Source organism: Syngnathus acus, chromosome 20 (assembly GCF_901709675.1).
Source record: "Syngnathus acus chromosome 20, fSynAcu1.2, whole genome shotgun sequence".
NCBI classification, from domain to species: domain Eukaryota; kingdom Metazoa; phylum Chordata; class Actinopteri; order Syngnathiformes; family Syngnathidae; genus Syngnathus; species Syngnathus acus.
The window spans coordinates 2,106,821-2,132,288 of record NC_051104.1 but is presented as its reverse complement, the minus strand read 5'-3'; the positions used below and the strand labels follow the sequence as shown (position 1 = coordinate 2,132,288).

The window sequence follows — 25,468 nt, the reverse complement described above, 5'->3', positions numbered from 1 at the left end:
TGCTCCACAGTTAGTGTTCAAATATTCTTTCCTTCTAAAAGCTCCCATTTTAACGCTATCATAACAAATGCTGTTGACATGCTAATGCTAACGCTTGCCATCCGTAGTTGTACGGAGTGTTAGCATTAGCATGTCAATTGCCCCAAATGTGTCTTTGAAGCTCTTTGAGGTGGCTAAATCTCATCCATCATTCGCCGGCCATCAAAAAAATCTGAGCGGAAGCTGGTGTAAAAGCAGAGAAAACACATCCAGAAAGATTCCCAATTATCAGAAAAGGTGCCGAGGGGGATTTAATGGCATGATTAAAAGCGTGCTTAATTCCGCTGGGCGGTAACGAGTGGCGAGATTGACGGCCGCCGCCCGGCACTCCATCAGCGCTTTATCGTCGCCTTGGACGATTTCACGACTCTGCTCCGCCTTCATTTGCATCACACCTCGTTAGACGCCTCCATTTGGCCGCGCCTTAATGCCTTTTATTTGACGGCGCCTTAACTCGCTGTCACTCAAACGTCTCCGATGACATCACTCCCTCCGGCCGTTTGTCCTTCTGCAATGTGGGAGGGCCATTTTACTGGATGTCTTGTTTTTTTAGCTCCTCACTCTTGGACATCCGTCCATGGGGGGGGGATGTTGGCAGCCAGCAGGCTTTATTTTTCGCAAGGTGTGCAGCAGAAGCCCAGCGGTGGGCAACAGATGGCCCAGCGCGGAGGTGTTTGCGAAGGCCTAATGGCATTTTGATGTTTAAGCACCGAAGGGCGCGAGGGAAGAGTCGGCCTGGCGGTGGCGTGTGTGCGCTCTCGTGTCACACTTGATGACATCAAGCGTGTGGGGAGGAACTTGCATGTTGGAGGCGCAACTTTGTCCTATTGTGACAACGCGGCCGTTATTCCTGCCGGGAACGACGCTCGGCGCCGTACGAGCTCTTTGCACTCACAAGAAAAGCCGCCGTCACACTTACAAGAACATCACAATCAAGAACAAGACAGGACAAAAGCGCTTTCTTTCACCCCGGTTGCTAATAAAAGTCAGCGTAGCATTTTGTTTCCTAAATTTGGGAAAAAAAGTGAACAAAAGGAAAAGTCAAAACAACAACAATAAACGGCATTTTCTTTGTTTCAAAAATTTCCAGCGGGGGGTCTGCTAGCGCGGCTACGCTTGGCAGCGGGGCGACTTTTCCCCCCGTTTGAGCGATTACACGCGCCGGGCGAGCCTCCCTCCGGCTAAAACAAAAGTCTCAGCACGCCGCACTTTGCAGCGATTACAGCCAAACGTGCATTTAGCCTGGCGTAGCCTCTCATATTGCGCCGCCAAGAAAATGAAAGCTTTGGCTCAAACCGCAAAAGCATAGAGCTAGCGTAAAGACGCGAACCAACAAACGGTTGTTGATCTGCTCCAACAATCAGCGCCAACGCTCGGCCGGGCCTGTCATTTGCTCCCTCCCGTCGCCGTGGCGGAAAATGGCCTGATTAGCTCTGGAAACGCTCATGCGGGCTTTTCAGGCCCATTTAACCCAACAGGAAAGAGCGGTGCTATTGACGAGGTTTCCAACCAAGATGCCTCGCTGTGTAATTGGCTGTTAACACAAAAATAAACACGCATTTTGCCGTCAGAACTTTGAAGGCTTTTTCTGAACATATTCAACTTGTATCTCAACTCGTACAAGTGACTCGAAATACAAGCACGTGTTTGAGACGTCCGCAAGATGAGCTCTGCCAAAACGCAGTCCGCTGGGAAGACGACATAAAAAGACAATAAAGGAAGAAAAAGACTTTGTGGGCAATATCAATCACGGCCAATTTGAGGGGAGCTGCCGACATGAAATATGATTTCATAAGACAAATGCCGTGTCATTCTTAATGTGCTTAACCTTTACTGTCAATGAAAAAGTATTGATTTCCTCCCCCCGCCTCTCCCTTATCATTAGATTTGAGAAAGTGTAATAATAATGTACGGCGCTGGGCCTTAGCTAACACGATGATCTTCGGATTGGAAGCCCGCCGTGCACGCCAGGATAAGCGGGTCGCTCTTGCCCCAATTTTACCTCTTCGCCACACTTAGAAACTTGTGGCTCTTTTTAATCTCGTGCTTGTATTTCCGACAGCCGCTGAACCCTCTTGCCAGCCAGGCGGCGGCAGCGGCGGCCATGGCAGCCGGCTCGCAGGTGTTCGGCAACGCCCTGTCCAACCTGCAAGGAGGCGGCGGGCAGCTGGTGACCAACGCGCAAGGACAGGTGAGCTCCAGCCCCCGACAAACAAAATCTCCTCTTCCTCCTTCTGGTTGCTAGGCGCACAAAAAACGCGGAGCTGGTCGTATTCACAATTGCCGGACGCTTGAATGATGATGTCATGGCCAAGTCCCGGCAAATGAATCATCTCGTTGCAGGCAAATGTGTGAGTCTGACGGAGGGACAGATGTTGACTTGATGGCACTGTAGTCAAGCGCAAAGCTTTTTTTTGCCTTTTTTTTTTCTTCTCCCTCCCAAAGAAGCCACCAAGCATGTTTGGTGGGAGCAACGATGCGGTGTTTAACCCACCGCGCGGGCCCGGGCTAACGCGTGCTCTTGATGCTAAACGCAGCTAATGAGACAGTATGGACTCAAGTGGTTTCCAAAGGCGCCGGCGGCGCCGACCCATGTCGACGCGGCGCGTGGCACTGCGCCGCGCTGTGCGCTTTGCTAGTGTCTTGGGCCGGGCTGACGGTGCCTGACATAATCAGGTCAGCGAGACGGTCAAAGCCCCGGGCTGCAGCCTTTGCTCCCCGACCAACTCATTATTCGCCGGCATTATTCAGACAGAAAGGGACGGAGGGGGGGAGGGGGTGGGCACTCACACCACGGCTGCTTACAGCACGCGGAAAACAAACAGCCAAAACCTCCTCCTCATATGGAGGAGGGAGAAGCCAGCTTTTAAAAAAAAAAAAAAAAATGTCAGCACATTTTTCCTCCCCATCTTATTTATGTGTATTTTATTTCTCATATATTTCATAATAATTAATTCAACCTTTTGGTTGCACATGACGAACGAGCGGAGGTTATGGAGAGGAAAGATCAACATTCCGTTCGGTGACGTTTGGTGAACGCGAGTCGGCGAGGCCTCCGGAGTGTCATCAGAAGAAGATTCCAAAGCAAGCTGTCGCCCGCCCGCCCTTTTTATGATGCTTACGGAACAAGCACTTAGCGCCGCGACCGCCATGAATAATTGAGCGGAACAAGTTACCCCCGCCGCGCCACGCCGGCATGCGAAGCGGGGAGCTCGTCGAGGAGGGGAGGGGGGGCAATAAAATATGCTAAGTGGCAGGACGAGAACACGAGCCGGGAGAGCGAAATTATCTGCGGCCTAATGTGAAGCAACGCAGCCAAATGAGGCGTGGCGGGGATGAATTACAGATTACCGGCCCGCCTCGCTTGCGACGATCCCCCCGATTATGTCAAAGCGATGTTGCCGGGGGGTGGCGACGTGGGGGGCGGGGCCACACGCAGCGCAGGAGCCATGCAATGCTAACAGTTTAGATGAGTTACTAAATGAGGCTCCACGGGCAAGAATTGAAAAGCAAACAATTGAGCTGAAGTCAAATGTTTGATCAAGCGGCGCCTTGAGATAAGAGCGACCTGACTTAAGAGTTTCCGTCTATTTTTTTTCTTTGCTTTGACTTGTGTAAACTTGGGATATGACGAAGACGAAAAGGTCTTGTTGTCCTTGTCAACCTTGTCACGTCTTTGAAAATGGATTTCTTGATGAGTTGAGGTCTTGGTCGAGTCCTGGACCGGGATCATGTGGCAGTTGTGCCTAACGGGGGGGGGGGGGTCGGGCCCAGATTGAACAACCTTCATTGACACTCAACACTTGCGTTTGCCCTTCCTGATTACAAGAACACAGGATGAAGGTGTGAGGGGGGAGCAGTAGCCCCTCCACGAGAGCCCTCTTTGTTTTTATCTGCTCTCAGTTGAGACACACAAAGACACTTGAACACACTCAGACACTTGTGGTCACGCATGCAAGCGCTCACGCTGCATGATGTCTAACGCAGGCACTGGTGTGCACCAGCTCACACACACACACAAACACACACACACAGGTACTCGGTGTTGACCTTTGCTGCCAGCAGTTCCACTCTGGCCTCGCTCGATTTTGTCTGTACGAGCAACATTCGGAAGACATTCAAAGCTGCTCCCCCCGTTTCAGATCATCGGAACCATCCCTCTGATGGCAAACTCGGCTGGTCCGTGCGGCCAATCGGGGACCGGCAACGCGACGCTGCAGGTGCCGCCCATCACGCCGCAGCTGCTGACCAACGCGCAAGGGCAGATCATCGCCACGGTGATCGGCAATCAGATCCTGCCCGTCATCAACACGCAGGGCATCACGCTGTCGCCCATCAAGCCCGGCCAGCAGGTGGGCCACCTGAAAAGTTGCCCGTCGCTCTCCATGAATGCTTGTAAAATAATGTTTAGCGGCGTGCGGCTCTGCATTTAAAAGCCTCGACGCTCGCTCGCACGAATCATTTACGCCTGTCAGGAACGCGCGCTCGGGCATATTTCCACTCAAGCTGGATAATTCTCTCGGCTCGGCTGTTGACTAGCGCGAGCAAACACGTAGCAGCCCGAAAGTAATGAATAGGCGGCGAGATGACAAGGCGCCCGCCCGTCTTGATGTTGTAAAAGCGCAGCCGGCAGAAGAGTACATCCATGTCGCTATTGTGCCAGCGCGGCGTAGCCGTCAGGAATTAGCATTTGATTCCAGGAGCCAGCCACAACAACAAACGCGCTCCTTCCTACAAACGTCAAAAGCAGGACGTCAAAAGCACCAAACTCGTGAAGTGGCAAATTTCATCACTGTTGATTTTGCTCACTGCTTGAAACAGTTCACCTAAAGTTTTTTTTTTTGGGTTTCTCAGCAGGGTGCGTGCGGCCCAGCTTCCTCCGGCTCCTCCTCCTCGTCCTCCCTGTCGTCTTCGTCCTGCTCATCGTCGTCCTCGCAGCCCGGCCTGCTCCACCTGGCCCACCGACACAGCCCGCTTCACCGACCCTCCTCTTCCTCCTCCACTTCCCCCTCCTCTTCCTCGGCGCTCAGCGTGGGACAGCTCGTCAGCAGTAAGTATGGAGGAAGTCTAAACAACCCCCCTAACACCAAAAAAAAATAACGAAGAATAATTTACTGTGCAAAATGCAAATTTTAAAAACATTTTGTTGACTTATTTTTCCACGACACGTCAATGGTAATTTAGATTTAAAAAGAACAAACAGAAGATTTGAATCAAGATGGCGGCCCCATGGATTTTTGCCTTAAACACGCTTGGAGGATTCCTTTAATAATTTATTGATAATGACCACGATGAATAATTGACAGGCGGCAGCAGCTTTGCTTGGCAAAGCTGGATGCCAGAGCGCGCCTGTCGTCCGCCGTCAATTTGTCTCATTAGCGCCGCGCTGTGCCGCGCCGCAACTTTTTGTCTCTTTCTTGTCGGCAGCCGCGCGAGTCGTTCCACTCGGGCGCTCGTTTCTGACAACTCGCGTTGGAATCACTCGGGTTTTGTTGCTTTCGTTTATTATGGGGCTTCAATTGGAAGAGATTACAATTGAGGACGTTCTTTTAAGTAGGAGCGCATCTTGGGAGGGCAACTGTTTATTCAATTTTTACTGATGAAAATAATAGAATTAGACTAAAATATTTTTAAAAATCTGCTTTTCAAAGTAGATTTAAAAATATTTTTTGCTAAATTCTTTATATTTTCAGTGTGGAAATTAAATTTAAAATAAATATTTTATCCTATATTATCATAGATTTCAAACATGTATATGGTATTATTAGCTTGAGTTATTTATTTTTTGTTTTTCTATTGGAAGAGTTTAATTAAACATTCAAGTTTTTTTTTATGTATTACAAAATATATTTAAGATTTCTTCATTATTATTATTGACCTATCAACTGTGTTAAAAAACTAAAACCAAAATTAGCACAATTGTTATTGTGTAAAATGCAAAATCTTGGTGTGAAAACATGCACAGAAAATTCATAAGAAATTCATAAGATTTTAGTAAAAATGCCATAAAAGGAAATAAAGTGTCCATTGTCTTAGACTAAATGCAAAGATAAAAACTGGTTTATTTTAGTGACTGCTTTTATGTTATTCATAAACGGCACTTTGTCATTTATTAAGAAGGTAACAAAATTGTGCTCGTCAGAACCTGGCACGGCCCCGAGCGAGGTGGACGGCGTCAACCTGGAGGAGATTCGCGAGTTCGCCAAAGCCTTCAAGATCCGCCGCCTGTCGCTGGGCCTGACGCAGACTCAGGTGGGGCAGGCCCTCAGCGCCGCCGAGGGGCCCGCCTACAGCCAGTCCGCCATCTGCAGGTGAGCGGCGCCAAATCGTCCTCCGTGCCCGTCCTTCAATTGGCCTTGGCTTGGCGTCATCAGGAGAGCATCCGTTTTTCACGACTCATCACCTGCTCTTTATTTTCACCGTGCCACATTGGACAACCTTTAAAAATTTCAGCGCGTCAACATCAGACGGCCGATAAAATGTGAAACGCCCCACACACACACACACACACACACACACACATACACACGCGGCTCCCGCTTCCTCCTGCTCCTCCTCATGTCAAACAGTCCCAGCATGCATTATTAACAAGCAGGCATAATTGAAATATTTATAACATACATTAAAAGCCATTAGCTTGAAAAATAAACACGTGTGTGCGTGTCAAGCGGATGTTAACTCTCTTTTGGTTAACATGGGAGGAGGACAGGCTGAGCGATGCCCCGCCCCCTCACTAAGAAATCATTATATCCTTTCAAAATATAACATACATTTCATGTTGTGATTCCAAAGGAACATTCTGCTGATTGTTTCAAGCTGCCGTTGATCACTTTGAACAAAAGTAGTTGGTCGGTGTTCGGGGACATTTTGTTTGAAATAGACGTGCTGTGACACTTCCTGGGCCAGTGGAGGTTTTTTTTGTTTTTTTTTTGGGTGGGGCGGCGGGCAGCTTTTGAGTAAGCTTGTTTTTTTTTTCTCGACTCTCCCCAGACACACCATCCTGAGAAGCCACTTTTTCCTACCGCAGGAAGCCCAAGAGAGCACGATAGCTAGCAGTCTGACAGGCAAACTGAACCCTGGCCTTTTATATCCTGCCAGGTTTGAGAAGTTGGACATCACCCCTAAAAGCGCCCAGAAGATTAAGCCGGTTCTGGAGCGCTGGATGGCGGAGGCTGAGGCCCGCCACCGCTCGGGCATGCAGAACCTGAGCGACTTTATCGGCAGCGAGCCTTCCAAAAAGCGCAAGCGGCGCACCTCGTTCACGCCGCAGGCTTTGGAGATCCTCAACAGCCACTTTGAGAAGAACACGCACCCGTCGGGACAGGAAATGACAGAGATCGCCGAGAAGCTCAACTACGACCGCGAGGTGGTGCGCGTCTGGTTCTGCAACAAGCGCCAGGCGCTCAAGAACACCATCAAGCGCCTCAAGCAGCCCGACAACGGTGGCTGCGGGGGGGCCGGACTGCCGCCGCCGCCCCCCCCTGGACCTCGCCGACCCGCTCCGTGACATCCCCAAATGAAAATCCCCCGCTCCCAGCCAAAAAACTCAATGTCGTCGTCGTGATTCTCACTCAACCAAAAACAAGGCCCGTGAATGAGATGTGAGGAGAGATGTGAGGGGAGATGCTCGACGGTGCCTCGACTTACGACGCGGCGCTTGGCAGCTTTTTTGCCCGCCAAAATTGGACTGAATGACTGTCAGCCTTTTTCACAGCATCCAAGCATTTGGAGGACCCACAAAATTCTATTAGGACCTATACGGTGGAGCCCCCCGACCCCCTTTGCGGAGTCACCTATTCGCTGCCAAACCCAGGTTTTTTTTTTTTTTGTGGTTCAGAGTTAGGGAGCTCGTAAATCAAGGTACCACTGTACAAACAGGTCAACCAATTGTGAGAGGCCGGGGGAGAACATACCAAATGAAAACACTATTTACCAAAGTATGAAATACTTTTCTAATGTGCATTTTTACATTTGTACCCGCAGACGCGAGGAAGCTAAAAGTGACACTTTTTTTTTTCCTTCTCCCTTCTTTCCGTGTACATACCGAATGCCGTGGAGATCGCAGGCCAATTCCATCAGGATGGCGACGTTAATCATCAAGATGTTTCTTTTTTTGGACTTTGTACAACTTTGACAGCCGTTTCTAAACCACGCGCACGATGAGGATGATCATGGTGATGATGATGATGGTGGTGCGTTGCCAAAGCCTGATAGCCAAAGAACACAAGAGACTTTTTCCAGCTCAAGGACTTTTTCCCGATCGGCTCACTTTTAACACCAAAAAAAAAAAAAAACAGCCCAAAAATGACTAATAAAGCCTATAGAACAAAACAAAGTCACGTCAAGCCATGTAAATGTTTGCATGTCACGCTTCTCTCTACATGCGGTAGCAGCCTTGCCCCCTCCCCCTCCTGAAAGCCCCCAAAATAAGATGGTCAAGAAAAGCCCTTTAATGTGATGACAAGGCTGACTGACCTTTGACCTTTGACTTTACATATATATATAAAAAAATATATATATGCAGGGTTGAGTGTTTTTGTTCTATTTTGCTTTTTTTGCAAAGTGGGCCGGACCAAAGCTGTCGACTTGTTATGCACATTGTATAGAAACGTTTTCACCACCTTGACAATCTTGCCGCCCACCCCCCCAAAAAAAAAAACTCTTCAGAAGGGAAGACGTGTACAGACGACAACGGCGCCCGCCACCTTTACCTCACTTTGATTGCGTGCTTGCTTTATTGGTGTCGCTCATACGCAACGTTTGTAAACTATCATCTGCCAAATGTTACTTCATTTTATTTACTTATTTATTTATTTATTTATTCATTCATTCATTCAACCAACTCGAGAACCAAAGCTCAAACATTCTGCAGAGGTTATTTTTTGTTTTCTCTTTTTAAATAACGCTAATGTGTATTTCATCCATGATGGAGCAATATCTGTTTTGGGTCATTTACCATACAGCACTTTTTTTTCGGGGTTGTTTTATTTCTAAAAATGAGAAAAACAAAAGAAAAGCTTCGAGACTGTCTACTCTGACTCGCACCATAACGTGAGGAAAAAAACTATTGTTTGACATTAAGGTGCCTGTCTTTTTGTTTGTTGATTTTCTTCATATACAGTGTGCGTAGTTTTTATTTATTTGAGAATCATTAAAATGAAATTATTGCACAATTTTGCAAAGTTTTATGATGATTGTTGTTTATTTTATTTTTATTTTTTTTCTTCCAATTTATCAAGTTACGTACGTCAAAATCGTCAAGACATTTCTTTGCCACTACAGGTTTATACAGGTCAACAGAAAAATTGTTTTCAATACCTTGGAGTGTAAATATTCTTCAAGAAAAAAAAAAAAAACATTGCGTCTTTCATAAGCTGCACAAATGGAGCGTTTAGTGAAAGCAGAATTCAAATGACCTCGCCGCCTCTTTCAATCACCCCCGGCAAGCCTATAGGAGGCCACGGAGGGGCTGCTTGCTGACAAATGCAAAAACAAATTATTATTTTTTTGCACAGAGGGGGTCAGCGCAGACGCGCGGCCTCTCGTCAACAACTGGCAAACAAGCACAAGAGCCAAGAAAAGAAAAGTGAAGGAATCCTTTTGAAAGCAAACTCCAAAGTTTGACACCTTATTGGCTCTCCTGTCCGCCGTGACGTCTTTGAAGACGAAAGGAGGAAACTAGTAAATAATAAAATCATCCTCATACAAAAAATAAATAAATAAAAAAAGCATAGAGAGCAGATCCATTATTAATAAGAAGACGGATGCTTTTTTGGTCTTTGAGGAGGATTTCAACTCTGTTGGCAGACGTGTTGTGATGTTCTTTTGTTTGCCTTTTTAATTGCGCTGGCCGATGAAGATCGGCGGCACGCCTGTCCGCGTACTTGCTGAAGAAGGAAAACAACGTGGCGCCGCTTTGCTAGTCGGCTTTGTCTTCCCGACAAGACTAGAAAGCTTCCACAACTACACATTCGGTGTGTGATGTTAAACATTAACCGCCGGATGAGTGAATCATCCGCAACGCCGAAGGTAATTGCGCTGACACGAGCCGCTAGCTTAAGGGGGAATGCGGCTCGAGTTTGTGTCCTCGAAACACTTGAAAAGTTACATTTAATGTAAACACGACAGCAATCATAGCGACAAGTCGTCCTTGAGCTTATCTTGAAAAAGTGGCACTTGAAAAGGCCTCTTAATATTTCAAATCATCACAGTGCCACCAAAATGCAACAAACTTTGAACTTTGGGGGGGGGGGGGGGGGGGGGGTTGACCTTGGAACATCTTGCGAGTTTATTTATCTTTTATAAAATATGAATTTAATCTCAAGAATCCACTGACATGTTTTTCACCACTCGATGGCAAAAACATTCCACACACTGTCCCTTTAAGGAAAGGTTATGTGAAAGTTAGCACATTATTAACATGTTAAAACGTTTATCGCTTAAAATGTTATTGCGGTGAACATTATTAGGTTGAAATGGGAAATTTAGCATTTATAATATGATGTAATTTTTTTTCTGTTGTGGCACCAATAGAGCAAAAATATTGAGATTCAGAGTTGCTTTCAGTGTGGCTTTGTGTAAAGTCAAATCTAGTCATTAAAGTGATGAGTGCGGAGTGTCCTTGTCGTTGCCATTCTGCATTGTGACGTATTCACACCTCTTGAAAATGACCAACGGGAGTTGTGAATCGCCCAAAGATGGGCCCCTAATGATGGCTGCACCTCCGTGGCCCCAAGATTAGGGGGGGAAAAGGGCTAGAGGACATCGTGGTCTAAGTGTGGTGTAAACTCCCAATCTATCCGTCAAGAGGAGGAAGAGCTCCCAAGGTGCTCTGCTGGTTCCATTGTGTTGCTGGCCTGTCATCTTAAATTAGAGACTACAGGCTCGGCCAGTGTGAGGAAGGGAGGGGGAAATCAATACTTGATGGAAGATTGCTCTCTGGAAAATCTGTTTTGATTCTTAGGATTAATTCTGGGGCAAAATGACACGCCATTAGGCACCGAAAATGAACACGCTCGGAAATTGGAGGGAAATGCAGGAGTAGGAGAAATAAAGTTCGATTGGGAAGGAGACCATAAAGAAAACGTGCGCATGACATCACAAAATAATATCTGATATACTTTTCAGGAACAGAACTATTGTGCAGTACGTTTCATTTGAATCATTATTGAAGTGCAATTTTCTATTGGTCTATATTAGCGATGTTTAATTTGTACAGCAGGTTTCAGTGTCTATTTTTCTTTTTTTTTTTTTTAAATAAAGCGGTTCGGAAAATAAATGAATAAATGTACATTTTAAGAAATAATCATATATTAATCGTGTATCTTGTTCTCTTCCTACCACGCCACTGTATTATGCTCATACTTCGACTGAAGTATTTTTGAGGTGCTACTTGGAAGAAGAAAAAAAACACTAATGTATCCCGCTGAGATTTTTTCCACACAAGGTTGAAATGCATTATTGATGCCTCCCAATAATACGTTTGGTACTCATGACGTGTTCAAAAGTCAAACAGGATGCTGTAAAGATGGACCGGACGGCAATAAATTAAACATTGGCACTTGTTTGATGACCGTAATAACATCAACAAGTAAACAACACTTGATTTAAAACAGAAGACGACGGCTTGTTTTTTCATCACATTCTGCCTTATTAAAGATTATTATTTATGCTCACTTTTGAGTATTTGGGGGATTTTGTTGAATCTTTCCGAGCTCTAATGCAATCATAGGCCTACATAAATACATATAGTACTTTACTGAGTATGAAGCAATATGGTGTATCTTGTTTTATTATTATTAAAAAGTATATTTGTACAAAATATTGAATGCATTTGTGTACCTATATTTTTGCACTCAGACGACGTGCCACGGACTAAGTTAACCACAATGCTCTGGCGTCCCCTGTAGGATTTCTCCGTTTAAGAATTCAGGGCTTTTATGCTGCGTTGTCGCAGTTTGTTCTACAGGTGGCGGTGTTGCTAAAAAGCAACTGGTCACTGTTTCGTCGAAGAAGAAGCTTCCCATGTGACGTCACAACAACAACAGCAAAATCAGCGGCGGCGGCACTTTAAGCCTTTCTTTCGCCGAATTGGCAACAATGTCGTGGTTGAAAGCGGTGTCAAACGGGACGAACGACGTTTTTGAGGAGAACGCGGACGAACTTAACATTTCAGCCAAAGAATGGACGCTCAATATGAAGAGAAGAAACAGGGTAGGAGGTCTTTTTCATCACTTTGCTTTTCTTATGCAAGTGTGGCGAACCGGAGCCTCCAAATCCTATTTTTGTTTTTATGTCTAATTGATGGTCAGGACGGTTACGTGGATGGCGCTGACGCTGGCGAGGATGCGGCGCTGGAGGTGGGTTTCAAGGAGGGCTTCTGCGAGGGAGCGACCAAGACTCGGGCCATTGGACGACTTCGAGGGATTGTTTGGTAACGTGACTACCTGATATTTGATAACAATGGCCAACAACGCATGCAGACTGATAATATAGCAATACTCACAAGCATATATTCTGTAGCAATAGCATTTCCCTTCAAATCAGTGAGGAAATATAAATTGAGCCTACCTTAAAATGTTTTTTTTTATGTCTTCATTTCTATGCTTTTTTTTTTTTCTGTGGCTCTCTTCAGCGCAATCGGCAGCTGGTACCAGGTGGCGCACCGCGGCCAGCCCTTCCCCGCCTCCGTGACGGCTCTCCTGCAGCGTGTTTCGCAGCACGAGGATTCCATCGTGTCTGAAATCATGAAGGCCATGGAGAAGCCACCTCATCCTAGTGCTGACGATGTGGCAGAGAGCCTGGAGGAGCTCGGGGTGGCATCACCCAAGGCCTGTCAGGAGAGCGACTGCTGCATGGACACGGATTGTCCTCCACATTGTCAAACGACACATCACGTGGGCGGTGGGAGCAACACTTGTTCCCCGTCCCATGCCCGTGCGACAAACTTCAGCCAGCTGCTGCAGAGCTGCAGGGACATCGCTGCGGAGCTCGGGCTACCTCCAGGGCTGTTGGAGCACATCAATGAGTTGGAAAATATTTAATCGACATTTTCTATATACCGACAATACAAGCAGTCCCAGAAATCTTGGGGCAGTAACACAACTGTCCCCTTTTGGGCTCTAAGCAGCACCCACAATGGCTTTGAAATGCAACCAACATAATGTAAAATTGGGGGGACTGATTGACATCCAAAAAGGTGGATGCCGCTCTATATGAAGGACAACAGATTGTGTATGGCTGGAATCATGTGGAATCTATGTACCTCTGAAATAATTATACAAATGTAATATATTTGAATAATGTTTCAGACAATGTCCACCTCACAGTTCAGAGGGTGCGGGTTGGTTTCCACCTCCGGCCATCCCTGTGTGGAGTTTGCATGTTCTCCCTGTACCTGCGTGGGTTTTCCCCGGGAACTCTGGTTTCCTCCCACATCCCAAAAACATGCATGGTAGGCCGATTGAGCACTCCAAATTGCCCCTAGGTGTGAGTGCGGGTGCGAATGGTTGTTTGTCTCTGTGTGCCCTGCAATTGGCTGGCAACCGGTTCAGTGTGTCCCCTGCCTACTGCCCGATGACAGCTGGGATAGGCTCCAGCAAGCCCGCGACCCCCGTGGGGACAAGCGGTATAGAAAATGAATGGATGGATGAATGCAATTTAATATTTTTTAGTGATGGATCAATTAAGTCATTAGATGTAAGTAAAATGTTTTTAATAAAATGAATGATTTACTCTATAAATTTGGGGACGTCAATGAAATGACACTGTAATTCCCGAGGTGTTTGTGAACGTAGCAACGCTCGGCGCGTCCCACGATGACGTCAGCGTATCAACCTGGAGCCGTGACCCTCAGCGGACCCCGCCCCCCAAGCTACGAGGAGAGTCCGTCTCCTGCCACCCCGCTCCAAATCACCCCCTTTTATTTCTTTTCATTTATCATTTTTTAATTTAAACAAGCAAACGTTCCGGCCAACCAGCGCAGAATCCAAAAACTCCCCTGCGCGGCGCTGTTGTTCTTAAGTAGCCGCGTCGAGTGGAGTCTCAGATTGCGGCGCGTTGGTTTGGTTTGCCTATTCGAAGTTTCCCAAGCTGCTGGCCGGGGCGATTTGGTGTCATTCTGCCCAAGAAAAGGCCGAAGCGGCTGTTTCGTTTCCTGCTCGAACCTGTCTGTCGACTTTGGACCCCTTCTGCCCTCTTCTCAGGTATTCCGCGTCTTTTTCAACCCAGATGAATATTTTTGTCTCGTCGCGACGTGACAGTTGAACGCGTTGTTTTTCCACTCGTGTGTCCAAGCACATCTTTAAGCTTACATTTGTTATCATCTGCGATGTGAAATGTCGAATGTGTGTCGTAAGTGTTGCTAAAGGGAGTCAACATTCGTCTGCGTTTTTTTAATACTACAAACCCCTGCAAACACGAACTTGACCTAAACAATCGGGACACCGTGCCATCAGATTCTCAAATTACTAGCAGTGAATCTTGATACAATCAAAGTATTAAACTGTACACTTTACAGCTTGCATTAATGTAGCAACATTCAAATGCTATTTCCGCATCAAACGTCACTTCCGGGTCATGATGAGGAGCTAGGCCAAAGCAATCGATGGAACAACATGCTGCTGAATTTTCTATATATTTTTTTATTTTTGAAGCTGAAAAGCATATATTGAAAATTTGGATGATGATAAAATGAAGTGTTAGTAATCCAGACTATGGTTACAGAATGAATCTAACCAATTGTAAAACAAAGCACCTCTAGAATACTGTGCGATAACTGTTCACATTGTTATTGCAGGCATGAGCGTCCAGGTCCAGCTGCCTTCTTAGGATCCGAGGCAACGCTGTCGGGCCCCTGCAGATGTGTTGAGGGGAGCACTCCAATGGGGGCCTCCTGCTGCTGTCGCCCAAAGAGTCCCTGTGGCAGTTTCGAGGAGCGAAGCGGTTTGCTGAAAGATGACGCCGGGGCCGCCGGGCCCGCAGGCCACTTAGCCGCGACGGCAGATTGCACGTGTGGGCCGCAAGGAGATGAGGGCAGAAGGTTAGACACCCGCAAAGAAATGTTTGGTGTGTGTGAAAGCTGCTGCATTTTGTTTGCCTACAAATCTTGTCTTATTGAGTGTTTTTGTGTCACCTAGGATGATGACTGACACGGTGACCTTAAAGGTAGAGGACACCGACAACTTGCAGGTGAAACCTCTTCCGGAATTTGAGGCGTCGGAACCGATGGTTGCGCAGGAAAATGGGTCTTTAATGAGGGAAGCCGCGTCCAGCAAAACCGCCGCTAATGCCACGCTCGATGAAGGCGCCATCGGAGAAGAAAGCCTGGAAACGCTTCTGGACGCTAAAGGAACATCTGACCTCGGATCAGAAGCGGATCCCCAATGGCAAGATGGCGACCGGCGTCCAGCCTCATCCATGGAGGTTCTAAACCTAGATGATGGCCCACAAGAAGCACAACTGCACGCAGACGTTTGCCGGCGCGACGATGAGGGCGAGGTGGGTTCCAAAGTGGCTAGTGGCTGCACGCTGCCGACGGAGCTTTGTTGGAAGCATGAAGACCCGCCATCTTCAGTCGACTCTCAGGAGGCATCGGCGGTCGCAGAGTGTCACGAGAACACACCCGAGCCCGACTGGTCAGTCATGTGACAGCACAACACGAGAAACATACTCACCTTGTTTTCTCCTTCTGACCGTGTCGTTTGTGATCAAAATACAATAGTCATCAAAAAACAAGTGGGAACATTTGTTTATTGATTAAGAATAAACAAAAAGAGCAACGTGATGCGAAAGCCTAAAATGTGATGTTAAAAAATGCTTTTGAATATCACCAGTTTATTTTTCTTCAATGTCACGAGCTCACTTTTACTTTGTTTTGTTGTTGGAGAATCATACTGGCCAAAAGCAAAATTCTTTATGATCCAGTGGCTTGGAAAAAAAGATGTCTGTGAAAGTATAATTTATTTTCTCTCTGCATGTAGCTTAGTGACCGAGGACTCCAAAGATGGCGACCGTTCAGCGTTGATGTCTGGCCAAGCCGAAGAAAGCCCTGATGTTCCCGTGGAGCCCACAGAAGCGACAGGGGGCGGTGACGAGGTCCGCCCTGCACACTTTAACCATGTGGCGGAGACGCTCACCGCCATGCCTGAAGACGCGGACAGGTCAGCAGGGTTCAACGTCTTTCAGAACAACAAACATTCCTCACCGACATGTTTATTTCACTGCATGTCCACAAGGGGGCGGTTGCGCACCACAAACTTTGTCCATGATGGTTTTGTTGCGAACACTTAATTATAGCCTGCAACAAGGCAATCAAAATGTTTGCTCTCTGCAGCTTACAGCCAGCCAAGCACAACCAGCAGGACGACCGAGACGGAGGTCACCCCGCAGTCGCTGAGGGTGACGACGTGGAGGTTACCGAGCTGACGGAGCAAGCTCCTCAAATTCTCGCACAAGAATCCACAGCCATCGAAGGCGGCTTGAGGAGCAGGTGTGCTTCTCCAAGTTCAATTTCAATGACTTTAAGTTCAACCCAGCTCAACAGTAGCCTATCCACAAGCTCTTCCTCCACCATACGTGTTTTTAAAATCCTACAACGATGTCATGTTGTTGTTTTTCCCCCCGCATCATTCCCAGTGAAGAAGATCTGTACAGAGGAGAAGAGGAGCTGCCGCCGTCTCCCGATGACGCACAAGCGGCGCCATTCGGGAGCTGCGCACGTGAGTTCATCCATGGATCTCGCTCAAAATCACTCGGATTCTTCCTCTGAGCCAATTGGTGTCGGCGAGTCACACGTGATGATGTAATATTGTGCTGGGTTGTCACCCATGTTTGTCCCACAGCGGAGGCCAGATGCAGTTTAGGCCCAGCGGTGGATATTTTGTCGTATGGCGAGCGAGAATGGAGAGGAAACACCACCAAAAGTGCTCTCATTAAAAAGGTGCCTACAAACTGCACTTGATCTTTTTTGAAGACCCATTGAAGTGAAAACAACTTGGCGTGTTACCTCCCGCAGGGTTACGCGGAGCTGTCGCAGCACTTTGCCGGCCTTCGACAAGTGCGGGGGGACAACTACTGCGCCCTGCGGGCCACCTTGTTTCAGGTGCTCTCTCAGGCTTCTCAGGTGCCCGCGTGGCTTCAGGAGGACGATGACGAGGACGACGACGTAACCACGGTAACCCTTGACCTCCCTCGTGCTCAAAGTCCAAATATGACTGGGTTCGCCGTCAAATATTTACACATCATCCTTTGTCATTCTTTGACACATTAACTCTCACTTGCTTGTTTGGCTTTTTTTTTTTTTTTGCGTCGAGCTTCTAGACATCTCGCTTGGTTACATCACAGAAGAAATGGTAAAAAGTAAGAAGCTGCGTTTTCTTGAAGCTTTCGCAGGACCTGACGGCTCGGTGGAGATTTCCGGGCGAGGCTGAAGCGCAACCGGACGTTACCCAGCGACTTCAGAGCTACCTGGGGATCCTCCGGAACAAGGTTCACAAACCGTACTCACTCTCACCTGCGTTTGTTTGTAAACGAGGAAGTTGACGCAAAAATACCTTCACCCATTCCGCAGTGGGGCACGGCGGCGCACTGCTCGTCAGATGTGGAGCGCCGCCAATTGTGCGAGGACTCCTTCCGGGGCGGCGAGGAGGAAGCGGCCATGCTGGAGGCGCTCAAGCTGCTGATGCTGCGCCGCGCGTGCCAGCTGCACGCCGGCATGCACGGCGACCATGACGTGCCGCTCTTCTGCTGGCTGCTGTTTGCACGCGACTCTTCCCGCTGCCCGCGTGACTTCTTCGCCAACCACTTGAGTCGCGTGGGCATCAGCGCCGGGCTGGAGCAGGTGAGCGGCACCTCTTGATGCACTTAGTGCATAAATGGCAGCCAAGTGATTTTTTCAATGCAAAAGGAAAATACAGTTAAGTGAAGTTGGGCCATGAGTCATCCCAGTTCGATAAGTTTACAGACTCCGGCTTGCGACACTTCCAGTATTAGTGGTTCTTCCTGTTTTAACCTTTTAATTGTTGTTAATTGTTCTGCCGTTTTTTTTAATTTGTCTTTGCATTCTCCAGGTGGAGATGTGCCTACTGGGCGACGCCCTGCGCTGCACCCTGCAGGTATACCGCCTATACATGGCTGACACGGAGGAATTTGTGGCCTACTACCCCGACGAGCACAAAGACGAGTGGCCCCGCGTTAGCCTCGTCACCGAGGACGATCGCCACTACAACGTGCCCGTCGCCAGTGTGGACCGAGAGGACAATGAGGAAACGGAGGAGGAGCGAGCGGCGGCGACCAACTGAGTTAGCCTCCCATGCAAACCTAAAACCTCAGGTCTGTCTCCACCCCGAGACCCCCCCCCCCCCCCCCCCTTACCTACACTGGAATCGTCCCTTTTTCGGTTGACCTCATTAATTTATTATTTTAATCCAGACTGCTGTTGAAAGATGAAATCAGGTGCTCGCGTCACGAGCGCGGGGGTCTTTTTTTTTTTTTCTTTTCTGCGAGTATTGTGTGTAACGTAACGCCTTGCCTTCTGCCAAGCCAGAGAGGAGGAGGAGTTTTGTGGCAGTAGGCGCCCGCGTTCTCCTCCCCGTTGCCTTACGACAAAAATGCACAAGAGTGAATGAATGTGGTCTCTTGCTCATCAATAAACCACAAGAATCAGATGGCTTCTGGTCCCGTCTGTCGCTTCCCGTTCAAGTGAACAAGTAGGAAAAAGTCACAAATGCTCAGGGCGGTGGCAAAACATGAAGTATATCACTCAAAAAGAATATCTAAAAGTGGAGGAAAAAATACTCGAATGAAAAATGCAAAAACACTACTAGAAAACTAAATGTGTAAAAGAAAATTATTTCAGGGGAAATAAAAATGAGAAAAAAATACAGAAACAAACATTCAAATAAGTATAATTAATATAAAATGCAGTCAGTAAAATCATGAAAAATGCAAAAATGTAAGCCAAATATTGGAGGAAAATAAAAAATTTAAGTGTTGCCCAGAAGGCTGAAGTGAAACTGAAAGACATAATTCATAATAAAGCAATTTATTTGCCAAATAAGAATGTCTGTACAGTATATACAGCACATAAAGATGAGACTCCGTCAAAGTAAATGCGTGATGTGAAGAGGAGGAAGAGAATGGTGAAGAGGGATTCCCGATCCCTCGGTGCCGTCAAAACTCCACTTTAGAAAAGATGGTGTGATGTCTGATACAATTGCACAACCCATCAAAAAGTCCCACCACGTGTGGATTTTGTCCCCTCGTCTTTCGTCTTTCACTTGCTGACGAGTAAAAACCAAGAAAGCCACGACGCTATGTACACTCGTTAGATCAACGCTCGGATGGCTTTGTTTACAGTGTGCGTCGACACGCAGGTAGGGAGGGCGCCGTCCGCGGGGAGACTTCCGCCGTCCTTCTCTCGTCTCCCCCACGGGAAGAAAAAGAAAAACAAACCAAAAAAAAAAAAAATCCACCGGCTCACTCCTGCGCTTCGTCGTCCTCGCGCAGCTCCTCGACGGCGTCCGTCGGCGAGCGCACCTCGCTCATAGGCGCCGAGTCCTCGGCCTCCACCACCAGCTCGTTGGACAGCTCGCTGTGACGCTGGATAAAACGTAAAGCTTGAGCTTGTAACGTACACAATTTATTGGTGACAACCACCTGCCGTTGAACAGGGGTGTGTAGACTTTCTCACTGCCCTTCAAAGGATATTGCGGGCGAAAACAAGCCTCACAATAGTGCCATTTGTGTTTTGTGCCAGTGAAGCACGAGAGCGCTCGCTCACCTGTTGTCGGTAAACATAGCAGGCTGCTATGGCGACCATTGTGGACTCGCCGATGAAGCCGGCCAGGAGGGAGCCCACCCCCAACGTGGCCCCGTGAACCCTGCGACACACCAGCAGTCAGCGCGGCGGCCAACATGGCGGCAGTGAGCGTGTCGGCGGTGGCGGCTGTACCTACCCCATGTAAGGCAGCACCACCAAGCTGGTGATGAGCACGATGATGCGTAGAACCGAGCTGGGCGCCAAAACAAAGGTCTTCTTCAGCGTCATCAGCCAGCCCGTCAGGTGCGCCCGAACCGTCACTATGCACACAGTACAAGCATCAACAACTGCCTTAGCAACATACTATAGCATATAGAAAAAGTCTATACACCCTGTTAAAATGGCAGGATTTTGTGATGTGGAAAAAAAATGACCAAAAATAAAGAGCGATGATGTGGCTGCATAAGTATGCACACCCTCTAATAGAGGGGTGATGTGGCTGTGTTCAAAATAAACCAAGTCTGAAAGAAGTCGCTTGATTTTGAACACAATAGCAACAGGGGTGTGTAGACTTTTTCTATCCCCTCTGAATGTTTTGTTTACCTGGAAGCGGGAAGAAGGAGAAAATGCGAAGGGGCACCACACAGAGCATAGCGAAGGGGTGGTCCACGCCGATGACATCCACCAGGATCTTCTCAGAGACATGCGGGCTCCAGAAGACCACGAAGCACAACTGCGCATGTGCAAAACAAACCACAAAACACTTACTTGATGTTCTCAACTGTTGGCCTTTGACCTTTAACCACAAAGCCATTCATCCATTTTCAAAAGAAAATAGAGCGGAAGCTAGGGCTAATTTTTCCTGTCCAGTAGATGGCAAATGTTCCAAAACTTTTGCTCACATAGTTTGTTCCCGTATATTTAAAAACAGAAATACGGAAGTATAAAAAAAAAAAAAAAAAGCAAGAGGTGTTGTGAGGAAAGTGTGACGGCCGACCGTTATTTGCACCAGCAGGCGGCTGAGCCGAGCGGAGGCACCCGCGGGTGCTAGGCGGCGCCTCCACTTTGTGGTAAACAAGTCGTAGCATGAGGAAACGCACTCATACCTCGTAAGGGAGGGAGGAGAGGGAAAAAAATGCTGTTTTGCTCACTTAGCTTTTTTTGAAACAAAAGACGGTGATGGAGCTCGAGGGTGCGCTTGTTTTCCACCACACAGATTTTGGAATGTGTCAAGTGATGTCTTTTATGCGCTGGAACAGAACCTCCTTGCTGAATTCCACTATTTTGCGCCTGCTTTGTTTCTCTCTCTCGTTCTCTGAGCGGGTGCAACCCGACACCTCGAACCAGCCAAACATCCGGGCGGGCCATGTGAACGCTTGGGCGCCCGCTTACTGTACATGCCTGACATGGCAAATGTTGACCTTGTCGCCTGGTGTCTGCTCTTGTCAATCCAGAGTTTCTTTTTGAACATCGTGTGACCCATCACGTCATGGGAAAGGGGCCCTCGCTTCTGTCTTGTGACGTCAAGTCGCCTTGCACCAGCTTGTCTACACTTAATTGCCGCATGTGAGCTGTTGACGATGATGGCAATTTTCCGCTTCAGTTGTCAGACGAGCCGAGCAACTCTCCGTCGAAATTGTATCTGAGTGAATTTTTCATCATCTCTTCTTTTGTTCCACGTTCAACACGAGGCACAATACGAACAGCCTGATAAGGATTCCGAATCCATTTAAAAGCACCAAATAAGGCAATATCCAAACATGGCGATTCGGCGGCTGAATGAATCTTACCGTGAGCGAGAGGGCCAGACAGCAGAACGTAAACTTTTTAATATGCGACTTGGTCACTGGTGTGCCGGCGTTCAGCTTGTTGCTGGGGTTGTTCTGGCGGAGGTGGGGAGGGACGAGTTGGCGTTAGCACAAACGTCCCCGAGCTCACGGCGGAAGTGTAGCGTACCTTGTCGAAGGCGGGATACACGGCTCGCAGTTCAGTTAGCCACCCGTAGTGCATTGTGACCACCGGGTACGTCGCCGTCAGCACGGCCACTGCCTGGTGTGACGAGACAAGACAGAGTTGTTGGTGAGCAGAGGATAAAGAAAATATGCCTGCAAATATTTCCTCAACTTTGTCAACATGTGTTGCTCCACCGTTTGTGTTCAGATTTTGCTTGTTATATACTATGGAAGCTGTTAGCATAACGCCGCTTGACCGTATTGTCGTTAGCACGCTTGCTGAACAGCGGCCGCGTGCAACATGCGAGTTGTTGTTGCTGTCATTGTGACCCGTGCGAGCAGCAAGAGGAGCTGAGCTGAGCAGAGCTGAGCTGAGCGAAGCCGCTCCTTTCCAGGACTTTCCGCCAAAACGGCTTTGTGGGCCACTTGACCGCACGCCGGAAAGCTCCAATGGGACTTAGTTGGCGTTGGCACACGGACACTTGAATTAGCATCGCCGCCGTCTGCCCGCAGAACACGACCTTCCAAGTCTGGTAGACCCAAAATACACACCTGAACTTTTCCACCAAATGTATTGAGACAAAAGTTCAGCGAAAAGCCACAAAGGATTTTTTTTAAACTTCTGACAGGGACAAATATAACACAGGCACTGTCAACAGAAAACCATTACAGAACAGTCTGATTCAGCGTGATTTTGTTTTTTTTAGTTTCCTTGTTAATTTCATCAGCGAAACACAAACAATTCTATTTTTAGTCTTTTTGCTTGACAATTTACATTATATTTATTTGGGTAAACGAATACCACACACGAGTACTATATTATTTTACAGCTAATCTCAAGAAAGTCAACATCGTGATTGAAAAAAAATTACAAATCTAGGATTTTGGAATTGATTTAAAAAAAATAAAATAAAATAAAAATCTCAAATCCTAAGATTTGTTGTGTTAAAGGAAAAGAGTGCGCACCTCTGTCGCCTCGGTGGTCCCCTTGAGGTCCCTGGACACAAAGAGGTTGACGATGGGCCGGCTGATGCGCTGGGTGGCCAGGATGAGCGCCAGCGGCCACCAGAAGCTCAGCATCTTCTTGATGGTGGAGTCGCCCTGCCGCCGGACACAAAAAGACGTCAAAAAGGCGACGCGCTTCTCCTCCGAGAACCAACCGGGACTTACCCCGACGTCGGCTCCGCTGGAGTCCGGGATGGTGTCGTGGATGTTGCAGTAGTAGCCGAGCCCCACGATGCTGAAGCGGACCAGGGCGCCCATGTAGAGCGAGAGGATGGGGATGAGGAGGGGCTCCACGCACTCCAGATTGCTGTGCAGCAAGATGGCCACGAACACGATCTGAACGGCAATGCATGGCAGCTTTAACGCAGGTAAAACACACACGCGCACCAGCCGACGGCACAATTTGCGCAGCCATCTCCAAAGTCATTGCAGAGAATTGCCACAAGATGGCAGCAAAGCGTTTTTCCTATTAGACGGCTCTATGGCTTGATGATTTAAACTGAGGCAGTCTCAAGGGTGACTTTGTACCTGCGCCACCACGTCCGAGATGGAGGCCGAGCCCACGATGACGCTGTACTTGTGCTTGAGGAGAATCCCGGCGTGAATCCACGCCTGCGTGCAAAAGAAACGCAGATTTTACAAAAAGCCCGACACGACACATTGCTACGCTGACTCCCTCTAGTGGTACACAAAAGTATCACTGAATGTAATGTTCAAACTACATTGTTATGGCTTTCAAATTTTGGGGAATATTTAGTTTTTACTTTTTGGGAGGGGGAGGCTGACAGCAGTTGAAATAAAGGTTTGTGAAGCAGCAGGTGCTCACCATCGCGTCCAGTACAGGGAAAGCGGCCAAGTAGAGGAAGGCTTTGCGGGTTTTGTGACCCACAGAATCGTCCACATGGTGGAGCTTGTTAATGATGTAGTAGCCCAGGTCCGTGTAGGCTGCAGCGTGAAAAACAAAACAAAAGTTGCCTCAGTGGCACTGACAGGAAATGGGCCAGGGTGTGTGTTTTATTTTAGCAAGGCACCTATCAAGATGTGCAGTACAAAGGCGATAGCGCCCGCCGCCGCCATGCACGTGACGGCCTTGCGGCGGTCCCGCTTGCTGTTGACGAAGACCAGGCCCACGTTCTTGAAGTCGCTCATGGGGCCCGTGAAGAACTTCATGAGCGAGTAGGCCAGCCCGTAGCTGGCCAGCATCTCCACCGCGTCCTCCTTGACTGTGGCGATGCCCCTGTTGAGCGCCTGCACCGCCACCAATCAAACGTCACCAGTCACATCGCTTTGGGATCAAAACCCAAAAAGTGCTTTTTCACATTACAACTTAACCTTGGAAAAATACAATGTATTCTATTAGATTTGTGACTTTCATCCGGATAATATGAGCCTTTGTTGTTAAAACGGTTATATTTTTGGATTCGGAGAAAAAACATTAAGTGACCATTTTTACCCGCGGAAGTAATATTTAAAGTATGTTTGAGAAAATGTTTCCACTGGATGCCAAAAGTTTGATAAGCTCGCTTCTTTAATAAGGAAGTGGCCTGGACTGAGGACTTCCTCCCCTCCCAGCTGCCCTTTCCCTTCTTCCACAAGCCCCGGCTGGCTGTGCTATTTATACCAGCAAAACAGGACCATTACATAAGCTTAATCCCTACCTACATCTCGCCACTTCCTCACGCCCTGAGTCTTTCTCGGGAAGGAGGGGCAGGTGAGAAAATGCCCCTCCACCCTCACCCCCCTTTGACAGAAGCATCTCAACACGCGATACTGCACATATATGCATCTACCCCCCTTCCCCTTCCCCTTGCGGCTAGGCTAGCATCCTGTGCGTCACTGTCAACGTCGTCTTCCATTTTCCGGCCGTTTTGCGGCGTAAAGCGAGCCGAGCATCGTTAGCATTAGCCGCCGATACTAACAAGCCGCTTCCTCCTCCCGGAGGGAGGCGGGGGTGCGACGGGAGAGCGCGCTGTGGTGTTGGTGTTGACGGGGGGGGGGGGGGGCGCTTACCTGCTCGCCGAGGTCGATGGCAACATTGGTGATCGCTAAAGGCACCAGGAAGCGAAGAAGCGGCCAGTAAGGGCTTAGGGACGGGAAGTCCACCATAGTAGAAGCCGGGCTGACAGCGGTGCGACGGGCATCTGCCTCGCTCTCGGGCTTGGGGGAGCTCTGGTTCTGCTGCGGCTGCTTCTGTTGCTGCGGCTGCGGCGTCGTTGGCTATGGCTGACAGCGGCGGGGGGGTGGGGGGCTAACGAAGCCGCTGGAAAGCAGGCGAAGCACCCGGGAGTCCCGCGGCGGGCAGCCGACGAGGCGCTCCGGCTGCGGAGGTGGCGGCGTCACCACAACAGCGCGTCGGTGAGGCCGAGAGAAGCAGGCGAAGGTCGGCGGAAGGCTGTGAGCGCGCGCATCTTCCTCCTCGGGAATCATCACTCGGGCGGGGAGGGAGGAGGAGAGGAGGAGGAGGAGAAAGGGGGGGGGGGGCGGAGGAGGAGGGGGAGGGAGGTGACATCAAACTGTACCCAGCTCAAGCGAGGAGGACCTTCAACCCACTTGCGCAAACACGCACGTTTACGGAGAGCCGTTGCAGCATGCCAGCCTTATCTACTGACAACTTCTTGCACTACTGTATGACACGAGTTGGTGGGGGCCTCGCACCAAATCCCCCCCCCCAGTGAATCTTGACCCCCTCGATGCTATTGGAGCGTGCATATTA

The 25,468-nt window shown here is 48.4% G+C and overlaps 4 protein-coding genes across 4 annotated transcripts in view; 3 read left to right on the top strand and 1 right to left on the bottom strand.

Moving 5' to 3' along the window:
* The window catches only part of pou6f2 (POU class 6 homeobox 2), a 31,269-nt gene extending 22,571 nt beyond the window's left edge, over positions 1–8,698 (top strand). The window contains exons 6-10 of the mRNA XM_037279946.1: positions 2,102–2,230; positions 4,182–4,391; positions 4,894–5,089; positions 6,182–6,350; positions 7,030–8,698. Coding sequence (XP_037135841.1) covers positions 2,102–2,230; positions 4,182–4,391; positions 4,894–5,089; positions 6,182–6,350; positions 7,030–7,546 — 1,221 coding nt within the window. The 3' untranslated portion in view covers positions 7,547–8,698. The remainder of the gene's footprint in view (positions 1–2,101; positions 2,231–4,181; positions 4,392–4,893; positions 5,090–6,181; positions 6,351–7,029) is intronic.
* Positions 8,699–12,044: 3,346 nt separating this feature from the next.
* otulina (OTU deubiquitinase with linear linkage specificity a) lies at positions 12,045–13,230 on the top strand. Its single transcript, XM_037279855.1, has 3 exons — positions 12,045–12,252; positions 12,351–12,472; positions 12,674–13,230. Exons 1-3 carry the CDS (start codon positions 12,139–12,141, stop codon positions 13,080–13,082), a joined length of 645 nt encoding a protein of 214 aa, XP_037135750.1. The 5' UTR covers positions 12,045–12,138; the 3' UTR covers positions 13,083–13,230.
* Positions 13,231–13,883: 653 nt separating this feature from the next.
* LOC119139297 lies at positions 13,884–18,704 on the top strand. The gene is made up of 11 exons (XM_037279854.1): positions 13,884–14,243; positions 14,837–15,079; positions 15,177–15,674; positions 16,020–16,199; positions 16,373–16,528; positions 16,675–16,757; positions 16,881–16,978; positions 17,054–17,212; positions 17,422–17,526; positions 17,609–17,878; positions 18,108–18,704. The coding sequence occupies exons 2-11, from the start codon at positions 14,922–14,924 to the stop codon at positions 18,336–18,338; spliced, it is 1,938 nt and encodes a 645-aa protein (XP_037135749.1). The 5' UTR covers positions 13,884–14,243; positions 14,837–14,921; the 3' UTR covers positions 18,339–18,704.
* Positions 18,705–19,065: 361 nt separating this feature from the next.
* ankha (ANKH inorganic pyrophosphate transport regulator a) lies at positions 19,066–25,194 on the bottom strand. Its single transcript, XM_037279897.1, has 12 exons — positions 24,766–25,194; positions 23,787–24,003; positions 23,582–23,700; positions 23,284–23,367; positions 22,921–23,091; positions 22,717–22,851; positions 21,755–21,847; positions 21,589–21,681; positions 20,402–20,531; positions 19,995–20,118; positions 19,820–19,919; positions 19,066–19,638 (listed from the first exon to the last, which is right to left on the bottom strand). Exons 1-12 carry the CDS (start codon positions 24,859–24,861, stop codon positions 19,516–19,518), a joined length of 1,485 nt encoding a protein of 494 aa, XP_037135792.1. The 5' UTR covers positions 24,862–25,194; the 3' UTR covers positions 19,066–19,515.
* Between the last annotated feature and the right edge of the window lie 274 nt (positions 25,195–25,468).

Excerpts from the sequence above, each read along its gene's own strand:
- otulina (XM_037279855.1), top strand. The coding sequence starts at position 12,139 with ATGTCGTGGTTGAAAGCGGTGTCAAACGGGACGAACGACGTTTTTGAG. Across the intron at positions 12,253-12,350 it reads ATATGAAGAGAAGAAACAGG|GACGGTTACGTGGATGGCGC; the intron begins GTAGGAGGTCTT and ends ATTGATGGTCAG. Across the intron at positions 12,473-12,673 it reads CGACTTCGAGGGATTGTTTG|CGCAATCGGCAGCTGGTACC; the intron begins GTAACGTGACTA and ends GGCTCTCTTCAG.
- LOC119139297 (XM_037279854.1), top strand. The coding sequence starts at position 14,922 with ATGGGGGCCTCCTGCTGCTGTCGCCCAAAGAGTCCCTGTGGCAGTTTC. Across the intron at positions 16,758-16,880 it reads GCCATTCGGGAGCTGCGCAC|CGGAGGCCAGATGCAGTTTA; the intron begins GTGAGTTCATCC and ends TTTGTCCCACAG. Across the intron at positions 17,879-18,107 it reads TCAGCGCCGGGCTGGAGCAG|GTGGAGATGTGCCTACTGGG; the intron begins GTGAGCGGCACC and ends TGCATTCTCCAG.
- ankha (XM_037279897.1), bottom strand. The coding sequence starts at position 24,861 with ATGGTGGACTTCCCGTCCCTAAGCCCTTACTGGCCGCTTCTTCGCTTC. Across the intron at positions 23,701-23,786 it reads TGTACTGCACATCTTGATAG|CCTACACGGACCTGGGCTAC; the intron begins GTGCCTTGCTAA and ends TTCACGCTGCAG. Across the intron at positions 22,852-22,920 it reads CCAGCGGAGCCGACGTCGGG|GGCGACTCCACCATCAAGAA; the intron begins GTAAGTCCCGGT and ends GTCCGGCGGCAG.